The sequence below is a fragment of the Indicator indicator genome, chromosome 23, assembly GCF_027791375.1.
Source record: "Indicator indicator isolate 239-I01 chromosome 23, UM_Iind_1.1, whole genome shotgun sequence".
NCBI lineage: Eukaryota > Metazoa > Chordata > Aves > Piciformes > Indicatoridae > Indicator > Indicator indicator.
This window is the reverse complement of record NC_072032.1, coordinates 359,925-377,144: the sequence shown is the minus strand read 5'-3', so window position 1 is coordinate 377,144 and position 17,220 is coordinate 359,925. Positions and strand designations below refer to the sequence as shown.

Genomic DNA, 17,220 nt, shown 5'->3' with positions numbered 1-17,220 from the left:
GATCTCATGGTCCTACACCAGCTCTGATACTCATGCCCAGTTTATAACCCAGATGCCATGAGGAATGTTGTCACATCTGGGTGAGCTTCTGCTCTGTGGTGGTCAGATCTGTGCCAGCAGATCCGGAGAAGGAACAGGAGGAGCTGTGGATGCCCCCTCCCTGGAAGTGTTCAGGGGCAGGTTTGATGAGGCCTTGAGCAATCTGATTAGTGGGAGGTGACCCTGCCCATGGCAGGGGCATGGAACTGGATGATCTCTGAGATCTCTTCCAGCCCATTCTGTGATCTACCAGGCAGGGCTGGCTGTGGCTCTGCTGGTGAGTAGAGACAGAAGGAGGTTTGGTGATGGTTCAGCTGCTCCTCTGCAATGTGACAGAGATTGCTGGAGAGGAGCCAACAGCTCAGTTGTTTTAGTGTTCCCAAGATAACCAGGAAACCCCCCAGCATGGGAAGCTTTATCCTTTCCTGCCTGGTTTAGTGGTAAGCTTGAATAATGGCAGACTGTAAGCACACCTCAATCCCTGTGTGATGTGGTTCTGTGGGTGAACACAGTTCCTCAGCTCCCCAGATAGCTGCTGGTGACAGTGAGGCTTCCTCTCCTCCTGTCCTTGTTCTCTTGCCTCAGCTGCACATCCCCTTACCCTGCACCAGGACGTTATGCAAATAGCCTTGGTTATTTGTCTCTGCTGCCAGGAAATCACCACAGCATTCCCAGTTGCTCATCTGGGTGTTCCCCACTGCACTTCAGCACACTTCTGTGACCCTTCTCCTTTCCCTTCCTGCCTCCACTGTGTCCCTTTTGACAAAGAGTGACCAGAAGCACACAGAGTGGTCCAGACTGGGCATTGCTGCTGCTGCTGTGCCTAGTAGGACTGAAAAATTTTCAGCATGAATCCTTATCCTATTCTTTAGGCAGAGTAACCTTTTACTTAGCTTTTTGCTTCCTGTTGCACAATTAGTTGACTTTTCAGTGACTGCTTTGCAGCTGCTGATTTATTCTTCTCTGAACCCCTGTCAGTGATGCAGACCTCCACACAGAGCAGTGGAGGAACTGCCAGCCTATGGTGCTGATTTGCTTAGTGCTGCTTGGAGCACATCACTGATGGATGTCTCTCCCCAGACCCCGAGGGTTATGTGTTTGCTTCAGCTCAGGCTGTAGGAGCACCTCTGTAGCTTTGGATGTCACCACTACTGCATCAAGCTCAGGGAGTCTCTGCTTTGCTGATCAGGATCTCTGCTTTAGCACAAAGGGCAGAGGAGCCAAGGTTTTCCAGGGCACACAGCACACCCAAAGGAGCTCTGAGAGATGGAAATGGGTGGGGAGTGGGTTGACTGTAGTCTGGTTTCCTAAGGAAATGAGGCTTGAGCAGTCTGATTTTCCACTGCTGCTAGCTTTTGGATCTGCAAAGTGATTGTGGCCAAAAAAAGATGTGTCAGAGAGGTCTCAAATATGAAGTCCCCTCATTATCCATAAGAATTAGCTGCTGGATAGGAGATGATCTGCCAGCAGTGCCTGCCAGCAGTGGAAGTAGCAGTGTTAAGTCCATTTGGCTGGCAGGTAGCACACAGTGCATGTACCATGGAAGGAATCATGTCACGTGTGGGTCCTGGGTCAGCTGGCAGTGCTGGGAGGGAGCTGAGGGTCTGTGCTGTGATTTGGGGGTTTGTCAGGAGTGCTGAAGGTTCTGTGGTGTGGTTCAGAGAACATGAGCAAGAACTGGAGCATTGCAGAGGAAGATAAGAGAGGCCACAGGATCACAGAATGTTAGGGGCTGGAAGGGATCTCCAGAGCTCATCCAGTCCAACCCCCTGCCAGAGCAGGGTCACCCAGGGCAGGCCACACAGGAACACATCCAACAGAAGGGTGGGAAGAGCCGAGCAGAGGCAGGCAGGAATCAAGGATAATTTTAATTACACAGAAGCTTGGGTGAGGAGGATGTGTTCAGCCAGGGGATGGGAGCTGATGGAGGAGCCAGAGGACAGCCAGGGATGTTTGAATTAACTCAGCTGTATTCAAGCCCCATCCCAAAGCCCAGTGGAGGCTGGGGTCAGCCCCTGTTTATTGTCTCCAGTACCCTGAACATGCCTTAGAGAAATTCCTGAATGGCTTTTGCCTTCATCTGTAGGGTGTACTGCAGGCACACAGCGAGCTGCAGCAGTGCCCAGGCTGCAATCCAGCATTCCTCAGCAGTTTGGGGTTGGGCAAGCCACAGCAGTACCAGAGGTCCATATATGCACAGAGCACAGTGCGAGGCAGACCCAGGGAACTCTGCATCTCCAATTTAGGAGAGCACTTTGCCCTCCTGTCTACTGCTCTGCATATGCAAAACTGTTGCAGTTTCCTTCCCTCGCAGCAGATTTGGTCGTGTGTTTATTGTCTGCAAGGGATCCTGGAAACTGCTGCTTCAGGGTTCAGTTTCTTTCTGTGGGCAGCACAAACTGAGGAAATGGCTATCAGGCATTGCCTGCAGGAAATGCAGGCGTGAGACAGCAAGCAGCAGGGGCTGTGAAGGAAGGACAAGAGGACAGAAAGGCAGCACTTCTTACAACCACAGCCAAAAAACGTTATTTGTGTGCTTGGCTGCTGCTTTCTCACCATTGTGCAGCTTTCTTCCTTTCATGAGCTCAAGCTTCTTTGGATTAGCTCCTGCTAAACTCAGAGAGAATATTTATTATTATCTTAGGTGAGAACAGGACCAAGCTGTTGTCTGCATGCTCTTCCCTGCCTTAACTGATATGGCTGCTTCACAGAATCACAGAACATGAGGGGTTGGAAGGGACCTCCAGAGCTCATCCAGTCCAACCCCCTGCCAGAGCAGGGCACCCAGGGCAGGGCACACAGAACACATCCAGGAGGGGTTGGAAAGTCTCCAGAGAAGGAGACTCCACAACCTCTCTGGGCAGACTGCTCCAGGCTCCAGCACCCTCACAGGGACAAAGTTTTCCCTCCTGTTTCCATGGCACCTCCTCTGCTCCAGCTTGCCCCCAGTGCCCCTTGTGCTGTCCTTGGCCATCCCTGAGCAGAGCCTGGCTCCATCCCTGCACATTTTTATCCCCAGCAATGAGGGCAGCCCTCAGGCTCCTTTGCTTCCAGCTCCATGCCCCAGCTCCCTCCTCCTGGCCTCACAGGAGATGTTCCACTGCCTGCAGCAGCTCTGTGGCTCTGGGATGGACTCTGTCAAACAGTTCCCTGAGGTCCTTCTTGACCTGAGGGTCCCAGAACTGGGCACAATATTCCAGATGTGGCCTCAGCAGGGCAGAGTAGAGGGGCAGGAGAACCTCTCTGACCTACTCACTTAGCCCTTGTAATCCACCCCGGGATGGCCTTGGCCTTCTTGGCCACCAGGGCACATTGCTGTTGTTAAGATACTGCAAGGGGTAAAAATGTGGTTTCTCATACTCCTTCTGATCATTTATACCTAATCCTTGCATCCTCACAGCCCCTGCAGGAGGAACAGGTTTAGAGTTGGCAGTTTCCAGCAAAGCTTATTGAAGCCAGTGTGAAGCCACTAAAATATTGACTCTCAGTAGCTGCTTTCCTGAAGTCTGCCTGGTGCTGCAGGTTTGCTCAGCTCTGCTACATGATGAATAGCAGGCAAACTGTCTTGGGTCACTACTTTGGAAATCAAGATGTGTGCTGGCTTGCCCCATTCTTTCACAAATGCCTTCTTGAGCTCCAGCAGCAGGATGGGGCAGCACCTCCCAGGGAGTTAATTGTGGATGTCTTTATGCAGGTAATGCACTCAGATGTGATCCTGAGTCCCGCAGCACACAATCACTGCTGACAGGTAGGAAAACACCACTGCAGGTCCTTGTGGCTCCACAATGAGGGACTGGAACGCTGAGCATTCCCCTTGCCAAGAGCAGCAGAAACAGCTGTGTGAATTTCAGGCAAAAGCTGCAGTGGCAGGGGGGTGCTTGCAAGCCACTCTGAGTTCCCCAGCAATCTGTTAAATTCAGGCTTTGCAGCATGTGATGGTTTTAAAACTGTCTTTTTTTTTTTTTTCACAAAGTTTGGGCAGAGAAAGGGAAAGAATGTAAATAAATCACTATTGGGTATAGGAAAGCAAAATCATGATTATTCTAAACACTTCCATTGGAGAGAGAGAAATGTTTAAGAATCTCTACTCAAAACAGTTGGGGCAGTCTGCATCTGAATTCTCAGCTTGCTTGCTAGGCTGTCTGCCTGCTTCTCTTCTGGCTGAAGATAACACACTGACCTTGACAAGCTAAGTCTAACAGCCTCTCTGCTTCTTGACTCTCTGCCTTCTGACAGGGGAGTCTGGGGGGAGTCCTTCTGGTCCAGGGGGGAGGCCCCTTGGGGGAAGCAAAAGGAGCTTGGTTGTGCTTGTCTGTTGATTGTACATATTTGTAACTGTTGTGAATAGTGTCTATTTGTACAGATTCATTGCATTCCATCATAGATTGTATTTTTGCTTGTAAATACAGCTTGCATTTGCTTTCCAGACTGAGCTAGCCTGGTTATTGTCGGTGTGGGACGGGGATTTCAGCTCTCACACAGCACCATCCTGCTGCACTGAATCAGTGCCTGACAGCTGGGCAGGGCCAAGTGGGGCTGACAAGCCTGTGCTTATGTTCAGGATCATCAAAGTGAACAAGCAGCTAGGCAGTGATGCAGAGAGGAGTTAGCATCAGACACTCTCAGTGGTTTCTTCTCACTACTGCTATTTTTACTTGTGGATCCTTATTTCTTTCTTACATGAAATCTTGAAGCTGGCAGTGTCCCTTCCAGGCTTGAAGAGGAAAGGAACCTGCCAGGAAGAACAGCAGGGCTGGCATATTTAGGCCTGATCCTGCTGGTATATCTTGGTGGGAAAATTACTTGTCTGCTGAGCTCAAATGGACATTCCTGGTGTGCAGGACCCTTCCCTTTGGCAGATTTAATGCAGGACGAGGCCCCAGCATTCAAACCCTTGAGCCTGTAGGATGCTGCTTGTCTGCCAGCTTTCCAGGGTACTGAATGGAGGTGAAGGGATTGCAGACAAATGATTCTGCTTTTGTCCTGCCTCTGAAGGCAGTGCTGCCCTTTGCTGCTGTCTCACTAGGTTCTTTTGAAACCAGGTTTTCAATTTCCTTTTAAAAAATGTGGTGGCCTTGGGAGTTTTGGTTTGGCTTTGTTTGTTTCTTTTGCTTGTAAGTCCCAAGGCTCAGCTGTGGAAGCCTTTGCAAGAGGCAAGCCAGCCCCAACCCTGCTTTTTGTTCCTGTCTCTGGCAATACTTTCTCTGAATTCAGTGATGCAAAATCACTCCTGGACTGTACTTTGCTTAAATCAAATCCTAACACCTTTTGCTAGTGCAAGGAACACATTTAACAGATGGGGGAAAAGATCTTTCCCTGTGACAGGAAATCAATTTAATCCATTTGTTGTTTGTCTGTTGTTTTTCTTTTCCAGGCTTATATTTGGCACTCTTTACCCTGCCTATTATTCTTACAAAGCCGTGAAATCAAAGGACATCAAAGAATATGTGAGTACTGAGCTTTGCAGCTGTGCTGCTGGGGTTGCTTTCTGAGGCTGCTGCTTCACCATACTGTGAAGGAGTTGCCTGGGCTCTGGGAAAGCTACAAAACCTCCTCAGTCCAAGGGGAAGGCTGGCCTGAAGGGGGGCTGCATTGCATCCAGCTCTGGGCTCTCCAGTTCAGGAGGGACAGGAATCTGCTGGAGAGAGTCCAAGGATGCTGAAGGGCCTGAAGCACTGCCTGGTGAGGAGGGGCTGAGAGCCCTGGGGCTGTTTAGTCTGGAGAGGAGAAGGCTGAGAGGGATCTGATCAATGTCTATCAATATCTCAGGGCTGGGGGTCAGGAGGGAGGGGACAGGGACAGGCTCTGCTCAGTTGTGCCCTGTGATAGGCCAAGGGGCAATGGATGGAAACTGCAGCCCAGGAGGTTCCACCTCAACATGAGGAGGAACTTCTTGAGTGTGAGGGTCCCAGAGCCCTGGAGCAGGCTTCCCAGAGAGGTTGTGGAGTCTCCTTCTCTGGAGCCTTTCCAGTCCTGTCTGGATGTGTTCCTGTGTGACCTGTGCTGGATTCTCTGGTCCTGCTCTGGCAGGGGCTTGGACTGGAAGATCTCCAGAGGTCCCTTCCAACCCCTAGCATGCTGTGACTGGCTGATTGCTAAGCACAAGTCTAAAATAAGGAGACCTGAGTTTGTGCTTCTGGCTGCTGTGCAGAGCTGCTGTGCTGTCTGACAGGTGCATGCTGTGTCTCCGGTGCTCTGAGCTATATATGGCTGACTGGGAAGGTGGTTGGCACCCAGAGCTTTGCCTCTTTCCCTTTGTTGCTGAAGAGCAGCACAAATCAAAGCCTTTTCAAAAAGCCTCGAAGCTTGAGCTGCTCATTCAGAACAAGGATCAGAGGAAGCAACTGGAAGAACACAGGACTGAATCCTCAGATAGAAACATCCATCCTTGTGGAGTGACCTACTTACAGCAGGTCTGGCACTGGGTGTGCTGAAGGATCTGCCCTGGGCTCCAGTTTCTAGAGGAGCCACAGGGCAAGTGACATGTGGGAGAATCAAGATCACTTGGATGCTGTTTGGGTCCTGTAGGATTTGTAGTGCCCTCACAACCTTCAGTGAACCTGATACAGCTTCCAGATCTTGCCTCTTCAATCCTCCCGAGGTCCCAGGGATAACAAACCCAAGTTCTCCTCTGGCTGCCTATCCTGTCAAGTCCTTAGTGAAAGACAGACTGTGGCATCTGAGATTTTGACTTTCTGTCAGTGCCCTCTTGGATATTTTGAGAATCTTAAGTGTCACAGAACACAGCAGACTGCAGGCAGAGTGTCCCTGCAGCCCTTGCACAGCTTTGTGCACCCTTTGTTGGCAAGGCTGGAGACGAGTGTGGGAATCCCCAGGCAGTGTCTGCTGCTAAGGCTTAACACATCCGTAGTCCTTTTCTGGAAAAGACTTAGTTGAAGGGTCCAGCTCCTGTTGGAAATCCAATCACAGAAGGGGAACTGGCATCAGAGTCAAAGGTGGGAGCCATGGTTTTCAGCTGTGCCAATCCTCCTGCTGGGGTCTGACTCTTCAAGCTGACACAGGACAAACCCTTCAGGTACTGATAGCACTGCAGGATCCTAGAATGGCCTGGCTTGGAAGGGGCCTCAGACATCATCCAGTTCCAACCTTCTGCCATGGGCAGGGACACCTCCCACCAGCCCAGGTTGCTCAAGGCCTCATCCAACCTGGCCCTGAACACCTCCAGGCAGGGGACAGCCAGAGCCTCCCTGGGCAACCTGTTTTTATTTTTGCTGGGTGTTTTAGGCTGATCCAAGCCCATCTGCACCAGGCCATGGTTGTTCTGCCTGCAGTAGTGCCTTAACTGACACAACTGTGGTGCCAGAGAGTTTGAGGGAAGCTGCCCAGGCACCTACTGCTTTGATATTATAAATATAACTACTTATATTTTTATTGATTTTTGTATTTATACTTACATTTATATTTGCATTTATAATGACAAAGATGCATTCCAGGGGAGCATCTGCTGGGTTCCAGGTGCTTAGTGAGTAATTCCAGTACTTGCAGGGAGACAAAGAGCCACTGCAGGTGCTGTCCCCACTGCATTCAGGATGGATGCAGATGGAGCCAGCCATGTCAGAGCCATGTCAGAGCCAGGGAGATCCCAGTTTATTGCCCCCTCCATCCTCCCTTCTGCAGAGCAGCACCTGATGTAGGTATCCCTCTTGTATCCTTCGCTCCAGCCTTCCCTTACTCTGTTGCAGTCATCCCAGCTTTACATACCAGGGTCCAATTCTTTAGCTCATAGGTTTTCATGGATTTTACCTCCCTAAGCTTTCCAGCATTCCAGCAAAGCTGCTTAGGGATCTGCATTTTCAAATAGAGCTAATTAGACCAAAATGCTCAGTTAAATGAACAACTTTTGTCTCACCACCACTTTTCCCTTGGAGAGAGAATTTCTTAAATCTGTTTGAACAATGGAAAAAAAAAATCTTGAGGGGGAATGAAAAGTTTTTGTCTTATCTCCAGGACTTTGAAGTTACTCCTTACATCATCTCTGTGGTGACAGTGCCACAGAAGAGGAGCACTACATCACTTGGGAAAAATCACTGACAGTGCTGAGAGCAGGTGGCAAATGTTGGTGTTTACCAACACTGGGTGACATCAGAACAATGTAGCTGTGCCCCTGAATGCCATTTAGTACAGTGGCAACAAGCCCCTGACTCAAAATGAGCCCCTGATTTCTAAATTACTACAGCTTCCCTGACACAGTCAAGGGCTCTCTTTCTGTGTCTGTCACCTTCCCTGCAGTGGAGACTGTCCATAAACCTCCCACCACGCAGTCTGCCCCTGGGAGGAGGGCACTGTAGCTGGGCACAGTGATCCAGAATCCCAGAACATATCCAGTTGGAAGAGACCTCCAAAAGCTCATCCAGCCCATCCCTCCACCCAGCACTGCAGGCTCAGCACCAAACCATGTCCCTCAGCACCAGCTCCACAGGCTGCTGGAACACCCCCAGGGATGGGGACTGCAGCACTGCCCTGGACAGCCTCTGCCAATGTCTGAGAACCCTTCCAGTGCAGAAAGACTTCCTGAGAGCCAGCCTGAACCTCCCCTGCTGCAGCTTGGAACCATCTCCTCTGCTCCTGTCCCTTGCCACCAAGGAGCAGAGGCTGTCCCCTCCTCACTCCAACCTCCCCTCAGGGAGCTGCAGAGAGCAATGAGGTCTCCCTCAGCCTCCTCTTCTCCAGCCTGCACACTCCCAGCTCCCTCAGCCCCTCCTCTAGCCCAGGGGCTCCAGACCCTTCTCCAGCCTTGTTGCCCTTCTCTGGACAGGCTCCAGCCCCTCAATGTCCTTCCTGCAGTGAAGGCCCAGAGCTGAACACAGCACTCGAGGTGTGGCCTCCCCAGTGCTGAGCACAGGGGGATGGTCACCTCCTGTCCCTGCTGCCCACCCTGCTTCTGATGCCAGCCAGGAGGCCTTTGGCTTTCTTGGCCCCCTGGGCACTGCTGGCTCATGGGCAGTGACTGCCAACCAGCACCCCCAGGTCCCTCTCCGAGTTGCAGCTTTCCAACCACACATCTCCAAGTCTGTGACAGCACAGCTCAGGCTTTGGGTGCCAGTGTGGGGTAAAATGCCCCTAACTAAAGGCTACATAAGGGAGTGAAGCTGCTGGGCTTGCCCTTGTCCCTGCCATGGGCTCAGCCTGTGCTGTGGGCAGGCAGCAGCTCTCATCTGAGGCAGCTGTGGGGGGCTGATGGTGCCCGGGAGCCCTGGGTCATGGGTGGGCAGTTACCTCTTCCTCTGCATGCAGATATTCCTTAAGCAATTACATTTTGACTTAATTGCACTTTGGCCAGTACTATAGAATTAACCTTTGCTGTTAAGATGAGCTCAGTGGGGTTATGATCCTCTCTGGCCAGTGGAGCTTCCTCGGGAGGAGCAGACTCAGGCTGCTCTTAGTTTCATGAGACCAGTCCTAAAGATCACCAAATGCCTTCTCAAGGGTTTAGGTGGAAAGTCACAGAATGGGTTGGGCTGGAGGGGACCTTAAAGCTCATCCAGTTCCAACCCCCTGCCATGGGCAGGGACCTCTGCCACCAGGCCAGGTTGCTCAGGGCCTCATCCTGGCCTTGAGCCTGGCCTTGAACACCCCCAGGGAGGAGGCAGCCACAGCCTCCCTGGGCAACCTGTGCCAGTGTCTCCCTACCCTCACAGGCAAGAAATGTGAGGAGTGCTGTGTGCTGAGCTCTGGCACCAATTCAGAAGTAATTGCGTGGCGGGGGAGGAAGAACATTTTTTTCTGTAGGGGTTACTCTGTGCACTTGTGCCTGTGTGAGACAGTTGGAGGCCCTTGAGCAGGGCAGGTTTAGAATGGACATTAGGGAAAATGTTTTCACAGAGTGGTCAGGCACTGCACAGGCTGCCCAGGGAGGTGGTGCAGTTATCAGCCCTGGAGGTGTTTAAAGGTCATTTGGGTGTGGTGCTTGGGGATATGGTTTGGGGGTGAACTTGTAGAGTAGGGTCAGTGGTTGTACTTGGTGATCCTGGGGGTCTTCTCCAACCTGAATGTTTCTGTGCTTCTGTGAAAAATGACCCAGGTTCTGTTTGTGTCTCCAGGTCAAGTGGATGATGTACTGGATCATCTTTGCTCTTTTCACCACAGCAGAGACCTTCACTGATATCTTTCTTTGCTGGTGAGCACCAGGTGGGGGAGGGGAAAGAAATTGGAAATGTTGGCAAGGTGAAAAAGGAGGCACAGAGGTGCACTGCCTCCTGAATGTGGGGGTAAGAGCTTCAGCTGCATGGAGTTCTGTCTGGAGGAGCCTTGTTTCCTTCCTCAGGGCTGTCACAGGAAAGCAAGGAAGGGGTTGGGGCTGCTGAGTGCTCTCCTTTGTGAGAAGTCATCACAGGAGTCTCAGTGCCCTGCCTGGGCAGCTGATTGCCAGGTTGGATGCTCGCAGAGGTCGAGCAGACAGCAGCAGCTCTGGCTGTGCTCTGCAGTGAATGCACAGCTGCAGGGAGTGGGCAGAAGCAGTCCTGCAGCACAGGGCTGTCCCTGTCATCCTGGCATGTTCTGCCAGGCCCTTGCCTGGTTGCTCTGGGTTTGTGGTGTAATGGAGCACACTGACAGTCCACACTGATGTGATCTCTGTGGTGCCAGTGGAAGGATTCCTGGTGGCCTCTCTTTGTCAGCACTGGTCAGGCCACACCATGACTCCTGTGTCCAGTTCTGGGCTCCTCAATTCAAGAAAGATGTTGAGATGCTGGAAGGTGTCCAGAGAAGGGCAACAAGACTGGGGAGGGGTCTGGAGCAGAGCCCTGTGAGGAGAGGCTGAGGGAGCTGGGGGTGTTTAGCCTGGAGAAGAGGAGGCTCAGGGCAGACCTCATTGCTCTCTACAACTACCTGAAGGGAGGTTGTAGCCAGGTAGGGGTTGGGCTCTTCTCCCAGGCAACAGTGACAGAAGGAGAGGACACAGTCTCAAGCTGTGCCAGAGAAGGTCTAGGCTGGATGTGAGGAAGAAATTCTTCTCAGAAAGAGAAATTGGCCATTGGGATATGCTGCCTAGGGAGGTGGTGGAATCCCCATCCCTGAAGGTGTTTAAATGGCGACTGGATGAGGAACGTAGTGCCATGGGTTAGTTGATTAGCTGGTGCTGGGTGATAGGTTGGACTTGGTGATCTCAGAGGTCCTTTCCAAGCTGGTTAAAGTGATTCTGTAGGGGACAGGGGCACATAACTGCCCAGCCATCAGATTCAGTTCCTTGAGTTTGGCTACTCAGGGTTGGATGTTTGTTACTTGGTTGTCCTTTGTAAGCAAGGTTTTTCCAGTGGCAACCAGTGAAACCAGTCAACTTCAGGTGAAAATGTGACTGTAGCTTGTCCCTGTCTGGGGCTGCATGCCTCTAGTGAGTCCTGCAGGCTGTGGGAATGGGGGTGCTTGGCAGCATGTCAGGCCTGCTGAAAGGGAGATGAAGGATGCTGTTGTGTCTGTCTAATTTGCATGCAGATCTACCTCCACTGTGTTCATCTGGAGCTCTCTTTCCTTGAAGGATGCATTGTGTGGGTGTCTCTAGAGAGCTTGTTCAGCCTGAGCAATCAAGTGTGCTGTAGGGATCCTCAGTGAGCTGGGAGAAAAGCCTGGCAAACCCAGGCTCACAGAAGCATGGCAGAGGTCCCCACAGGGTCAGACCTGGCAGCTTTGTGGCCCAGCTAGCTTGGTGCCAGTGCTGTGGGAGCACAGCAGGAGCCTGTCTGGGTGCAGCAGGGCTAGTGCACAGCCATCACAGGGGCTCTGTGCTGCTCTCACTTGTCCCTGCCTACAAAGGGCACTGCTGGTTCCTGGTGCTGCTGCTGTGTTCCTCAAGCCTGCTGCCTGAGCTCTGGGCTTTGTCCTCCAGGAGAGTCTGGGTGGTCTGATCTCAAGGAGTCCCTGGCTGCTTGTTGCAGCATGTCCTATTGTTAGTGTCCTGCATATTTTGTAGTGCTGCCTGAAAGCTAAAGTGTGGATCTGCATCTTTGTGTTGTGTGTTGCTTGAACAGAGGTTCCTCTGTTGCGGTGTCAGTCAGACAAGTGTCACCTTAGAGGCAGAAGGGCAGAGAGGTGAAGTTCTGATGTCAGTGAAATACTGATGTGCTGGTTTGCTCTTTGCTCCCTCACAATGACTCAGGATGATCTGAAGGCAGCATCTGTGCTCTTTGCATGTAGAAAACTCTTCTTGTACAGCAGATTCTCTTCCAGACCATTAATAATGGCCTCAATACCTGAGTAAAGACTTAGCCACCTGCCCTGTTGAGGTGTGTACAAAGGTGAGAGAATGTGTTCAGCCCTTTGGATTCTTTGGCCAGCAAAGGCATTCCAAAACTGGGCTGTCCAGGCCCTTCTTGGGCTGAGCATCTCAGATTACTGGAGGGCAGTTGTTCCCTGTGGGAGTGGACATTAACAGCTCTTTCTCTTCTAGGTTTCCATTCTACTATGAACTCAAAATAGCTTTTGTAGCGTGGTTGCTGTCTCCATACACAAAAGGCTCCAGCCTCCTGTACAGAAAATTTGTTCATCCAACATTGTCTTCAAAAGAGAAGGTAATCAGAGGTTCCTGGGTCCCCTCTGGGTGAAGTAGATCCGCAGTGTGCTTGCTCCAGCGTTCCTGGCACTCATTTTCCTTGAAGGCCTGGGAGCTGCTGATTCTCCTCCTTTACTGTTTGATTCTCCCTTTCTGGTTGGTGTTTTTGTTCTTTGTGGTGGTTTTATTTTTACACACTGGCATCTGTTCAGGGCACTCACACATTTTAACTGATCTTTGTGCACTTGTAGTTGGGAGGGAGGGGGATAAAAATACCTCCTGAGCTGCTTTGCTGAGTGTAGCTGGAGCTATGTTGTGGCTGGGAAGGACGATTAGAGAAGCAGGGTCTGGCAGCCAGGGCAGGACTTTGTTCCCAGCTCTGCCTGAAACAAGGTTCAGCAATGACACAAAGAGCCAAGGCTGTCTGGTAAGGGCTTGGCAACAGCTGCCTGGCTGGGGCATGCAGAGCATGCTATAGTAGGGCATGGGGGTGTTGAGGTCCTGGGCTGAGAAATGTCTTGCTCCAACTCAGAGTGCTAATTTTGGGGGAGACGTACAGCACAGCCTGCCTGGGAGATGCCTGTGGCTGAATGGGACACAGCCAGGCAGCTCCATTTGGCTGATGTGGACACCCAGCCCAGGAATAGCTCAGCAGCCACATGCCAGCATGCAGGCTGCTGAGGGGTGTCTGCTGCTGACACTGGCAGCTATCAAAGATCTCTGCTTAGCCACAGGCAGGGCATGAAGCTGTATCTCAGTCCTCTCCAAAAAAGACTGTGGGGATCAGTACCCAGCTCTCTGCTTCCTGGGACCTTCTGCCCATGCCCCTCACAAGTCCTGCTCATACATTTTGGGTTGCCACCTCTTGTCTGCTGGGAACAGGGGGGAGAGCAGTACAGAGTAAGCAGCTTCTTGCAGCCTCCAGTCCCTCCTAACCCAGCACTTCAGAAGCTGAGTACCAGAAATTATTGTCAGGCATTATCACCCAGACCTCTGTGTTCTGAGGGAGGTTAAGGGCAGGAATTTGACTGCATATTGAAGAGTGTTGGAGTCCCGAAGCTCTGAACATACGGATTCTGTGGGCTTCTTGAAGCTGAACACTGCAGTGATGTGCAGAGATATCTCAGATATGATTGGGACACCAGTCCTGGATTCAGGGCAGCTGCAGCAGCCCAGTGTCATGATTCTTGTTAACTAGACCAGCAAGGTGCCCTTGTGCCCAAGAAGGCCAAGGCCACCCCAGGGTGGATTAGTAAGGTTGTGGTCCGGAGAGGTTCTCCTGTTCCTCTGCTCTGCCCTGCTGAGGCCACATCTGGAATATTGTGTCCAGTTCTGGGACCCTCAGGTCAAGAAGGACCTCAGGGAACTGTTTGACAGAGTCCATCCCAGAGCCACAGAGCTGCTGCAGGCAGTGGAACATCTCCCTGTGAGGCCAGGCTGAGGGAGCTGGAGCATGGAGCTTGGAGCAGAGGAGCCTGAGGGCTGCCCTCATTGCTGGGGATAAAGATGTGCAGGGCTGGAGCCAGGCTCTGCTCAGGGATGGCCAAGGACAGCAGAAGGGGCACTGGGGGCAAGCTGGAGCAGAGGAGGTGCCCTGGGAACAGGAGGGAAAACTTTGTCCCTGTGAGGGTGCTGGAGGCCTGGAGCAGTCTGCCCAGAGAGGTTGTGGAGTCTCCTTCTCTGGAGACTTTCCAACCCCTCCTGGATGTGTTCTGTGTGCCCTGCCCTGGGTGCCCCTGCTCTGATAGGGGGTTGGACTGGATGATTTTTCAAGGTCCCTTCCAACCCCTCATATTCTGTGACTCTTGGGCAATTCACTTTGTCTTCAGAGTTCCTGAATGGCTTCTGACACCCCCTGCTCAGTTCTGCCCAGGGGGATGTAACCAGCTCCTGTTGGTGGTTGCACTGTGTGAGTATCCCCCAGCTCTGGGTCCCAGTCTCCCATCTGCAGCATGAAGAGGTCCCACGTACTGCAGTGGGGATTGCTGCCCCCCTGCAGAGCTTTCCTCTCGCAGACTCTGCCTGTGACCTTCTCCGCAGCCGGGGTGGGGGCCGTGCAGGACTCCTGCCTCCATAGGCGGTGCCCTGGCCTGCCAGGGCTCTGGGAGCAGCAGGAGCCCTCTGAAGCTGTCCTTCTCTCTCGTTTGTGTGGGTGCTGCCTGCCGTGCCAGGAGATCGACGACTGCCTGGTGCAGGCCAAGGACCGCAGCTACGACGCCCTGGTGCACTTCGGCAAGCGGGGGCTGAACGTTGCCGCCACGGCCGCCGTCATGGCAGCCTCCAAGGTAAGCTGTGGGGCAGGGGGCACTGGCGTCTCACCTGCGGCCAGCCCCTGCAGCTGCAGTGGGCAGGGCAGGGCAGGGATTCACTCCCTGGTTCGGGTCGTGCCTCCCGCTCTGCCGTTCGCCAGCCGCACAGGAGCCTCTTGGAATGCAGGCAGCAAAGGTGGTGCCTAGGAGCCCAGAGCAGGCTGCAAATGAGCATCTAAGAGCAGGCTCTGCCTCGGGCCCCTGGCTTTCGTGTTTCCATCAGTACTCAGGTGACAGTTAGCAGTTCTGTTCATCGCAGCCTGTGCTCCTGGCTCTCAATGCCAGCACAGGACATGCTGTCATGGCAGTGGTAGGTGAGTACAGCTGGCACCCTGCCAAGGGAGCTGATGTTCTGGGCAGCGCTTCCTGTACTGAAGGGCAATGCCTCCTGCAGCCCTGTGGGTCAGCTCTTGGGAAGCCTGCAGCATGTGAGTACCAATAGAAAGCAGATGAAGGCCAAAAGGTCGTCTGCAAGGCTTACACATGGCATGGTGGTGTCTGATTGTCTGCTCACATGGTGCTGTGAGAGTGGGTGGGAAGTGGCATTGGCTGATTTTTGGAGGCTGAGTGGGGAGCTGGAGCCTGTGTGCTCTTTCTGGCTTAGAACCAGTACCAGGAAAGAGATTCTGGTTCTGTTTCTTTGCTTGCATAGAAGCTGCAGGGTAGATGTGCACAAATCCTTGTGTTAGGGGCAAGCCTTGTGTGTGAGGTGTGGCTTTCACACAGCCAGAGACAAGGCCTCTTGCAAAGGGATAGTAGGAACCTGTGAATGGGAGTTGAAGGAAACGATTTTCCTCTGTCAAATGCTTCTCATATGACCTCAGGCACATCACTTCAGCATGCCTTGAGCTTACCCTCTATGAAAATGAATCATACGTCCCTAGGAGGCCAAAAGATAAAGCCTATAGAGCATGTTGAATGAAGGGTGTTGCAGAAGCAGGGGGACCCTGGGATATGCCAGGCACATGCAGGACTGCAGGATATGCAAAAGCTGTATCCTGCTCCGAAGAAAAGCCACAAACTGCTTTCCTTTTCCTTGCCAAGCACGCTGCAGTCTTGGCTCCCAGGCTGGCCTCAGTTCTCCTAAACTGTTCTCTTCAGGGGGAGGCTCTGCTAAACCAGGGGCTGCTGGTTAATCCAGACCTGGGCTGAGACCTGGGATAATGTGGAGCTAAGCACAGCTGTGTGTTACATACCTGGACAAAACAACATTTGTGCGGTGCCTCCATGGCACTTAACACTTGCTGCTGCTGGGTAAGCCTGAAAAAGTCACACCACAGACAGAAACAGGCTCTGAGAACTGCCTGTGCTCTGAGCCCCATCCTCCAAGCTGCTGAAGACTCTGAGCTAGAGCTGGTTTTAGGACAGAGTGAGAAATTGAATCCTGAAGGAATTCTGGCTCCTCTTTGGTAGATCCTGAATGTTGGAAGCTCAACAGTAGCCCAGACTCCAGTGCCAATCTGTTCATTGCAGAACTGCAGCAGCTCTTCATGCTGAGTGAGCAGTCAGCACCACTCTCCTTTTCTGGTGTTTTATTGGGAATCTCACAGCCTTGGAAAGTGGCTGCAGTGGGGAGTTGGGCAGGAGGGAGAAGAGTCTTCAGGGTACAAGGAAGCTGTTGATTTACATGAGTTAATGAAGCTCCCCCATTCAGTGCTGGAAGAAAGCAGCTCTGTGACTCGTGTGGCATTGTTATGTGGCACATCTGCCAGCCCAGCTTGAGAGAAAACAGGCAAGAGACTGCAGCCTGTAAGTGGACCTGAAGAATCTTTCCTGCATGCTGCTTTGGCAGGGGAAAATGATCTGTTGATGAGATTTGATGAGATTGAGAGGTTGTTATTGGACTGATTGATTTTTTTTTTTTTTTTTTTTTTTTTACAGCAGAGAGCTGTTCATGTCTTTGCTTCAGTCTTGACATTAAAATGTAAGGAAAAACAGGACCCTTGGCTTCCCTCAGCATGGGGCCTCCAGCTAGTTGCTTGCATCTGTGTGCCCCAGGGTGCCAGTCCAAGACATCACTCCTCCTCCAAAATGGAGTGGTGCTCCTGCTCCCAGTGCACCAGCTCTTTGGACATCACTGGTTTATCTCAAATCTATCAGAAAGCCAATCCAGAAAAAAATGAAATGCTGTTTCTCCAAGCCCACCACTGTGTATCATGAGTCAGGACAAGGGGAAAAGGACACAACTGCATTGTGAGGAGTGAAACTGTGAGGAATGGGAATCAGCTGAGAGGAATTGTGAGGAATGGAAAGCAAGATCTCCCCTTGCTGGCTGTGGGAAGCAGCCAGGTTAGTTCTGATTTCCCCTTGCTGGCTGTGGGAAGCAGCCAGGTTAGCTCTGATCTCCCCTTGCTGGCTGTGGGAAGC

General features: G+C 52.1%; 1 protein-coding gene across 1 annotated transcript in view; it reads left to right on the top strand.

Moving 5' to 3' along the window:
- Positions 1-444: 444 nt before the first annotated feature.
- The window catches only part of REEP1 (receptor accessory protein 1), a 49,579-nt gene continuing 32,803 nt past the window's right edge, over positions 445-17,220 (top strand). Inside the window, 5 exon segments of the mRNA XM_054391546.1 lie at positions 445-476; positions 5,414-5,486; positions 10,101-10,177; positions 12,443-12,563; positions 14,716-14,829. Of these exon segments, the coding sequence (XP_054247521.1) occupies positions 445-476; positions 5,414-5,486; positions 10,101-10,177; positions 12,443-12,563; positions 14,716-14,829 (417 nt within the window).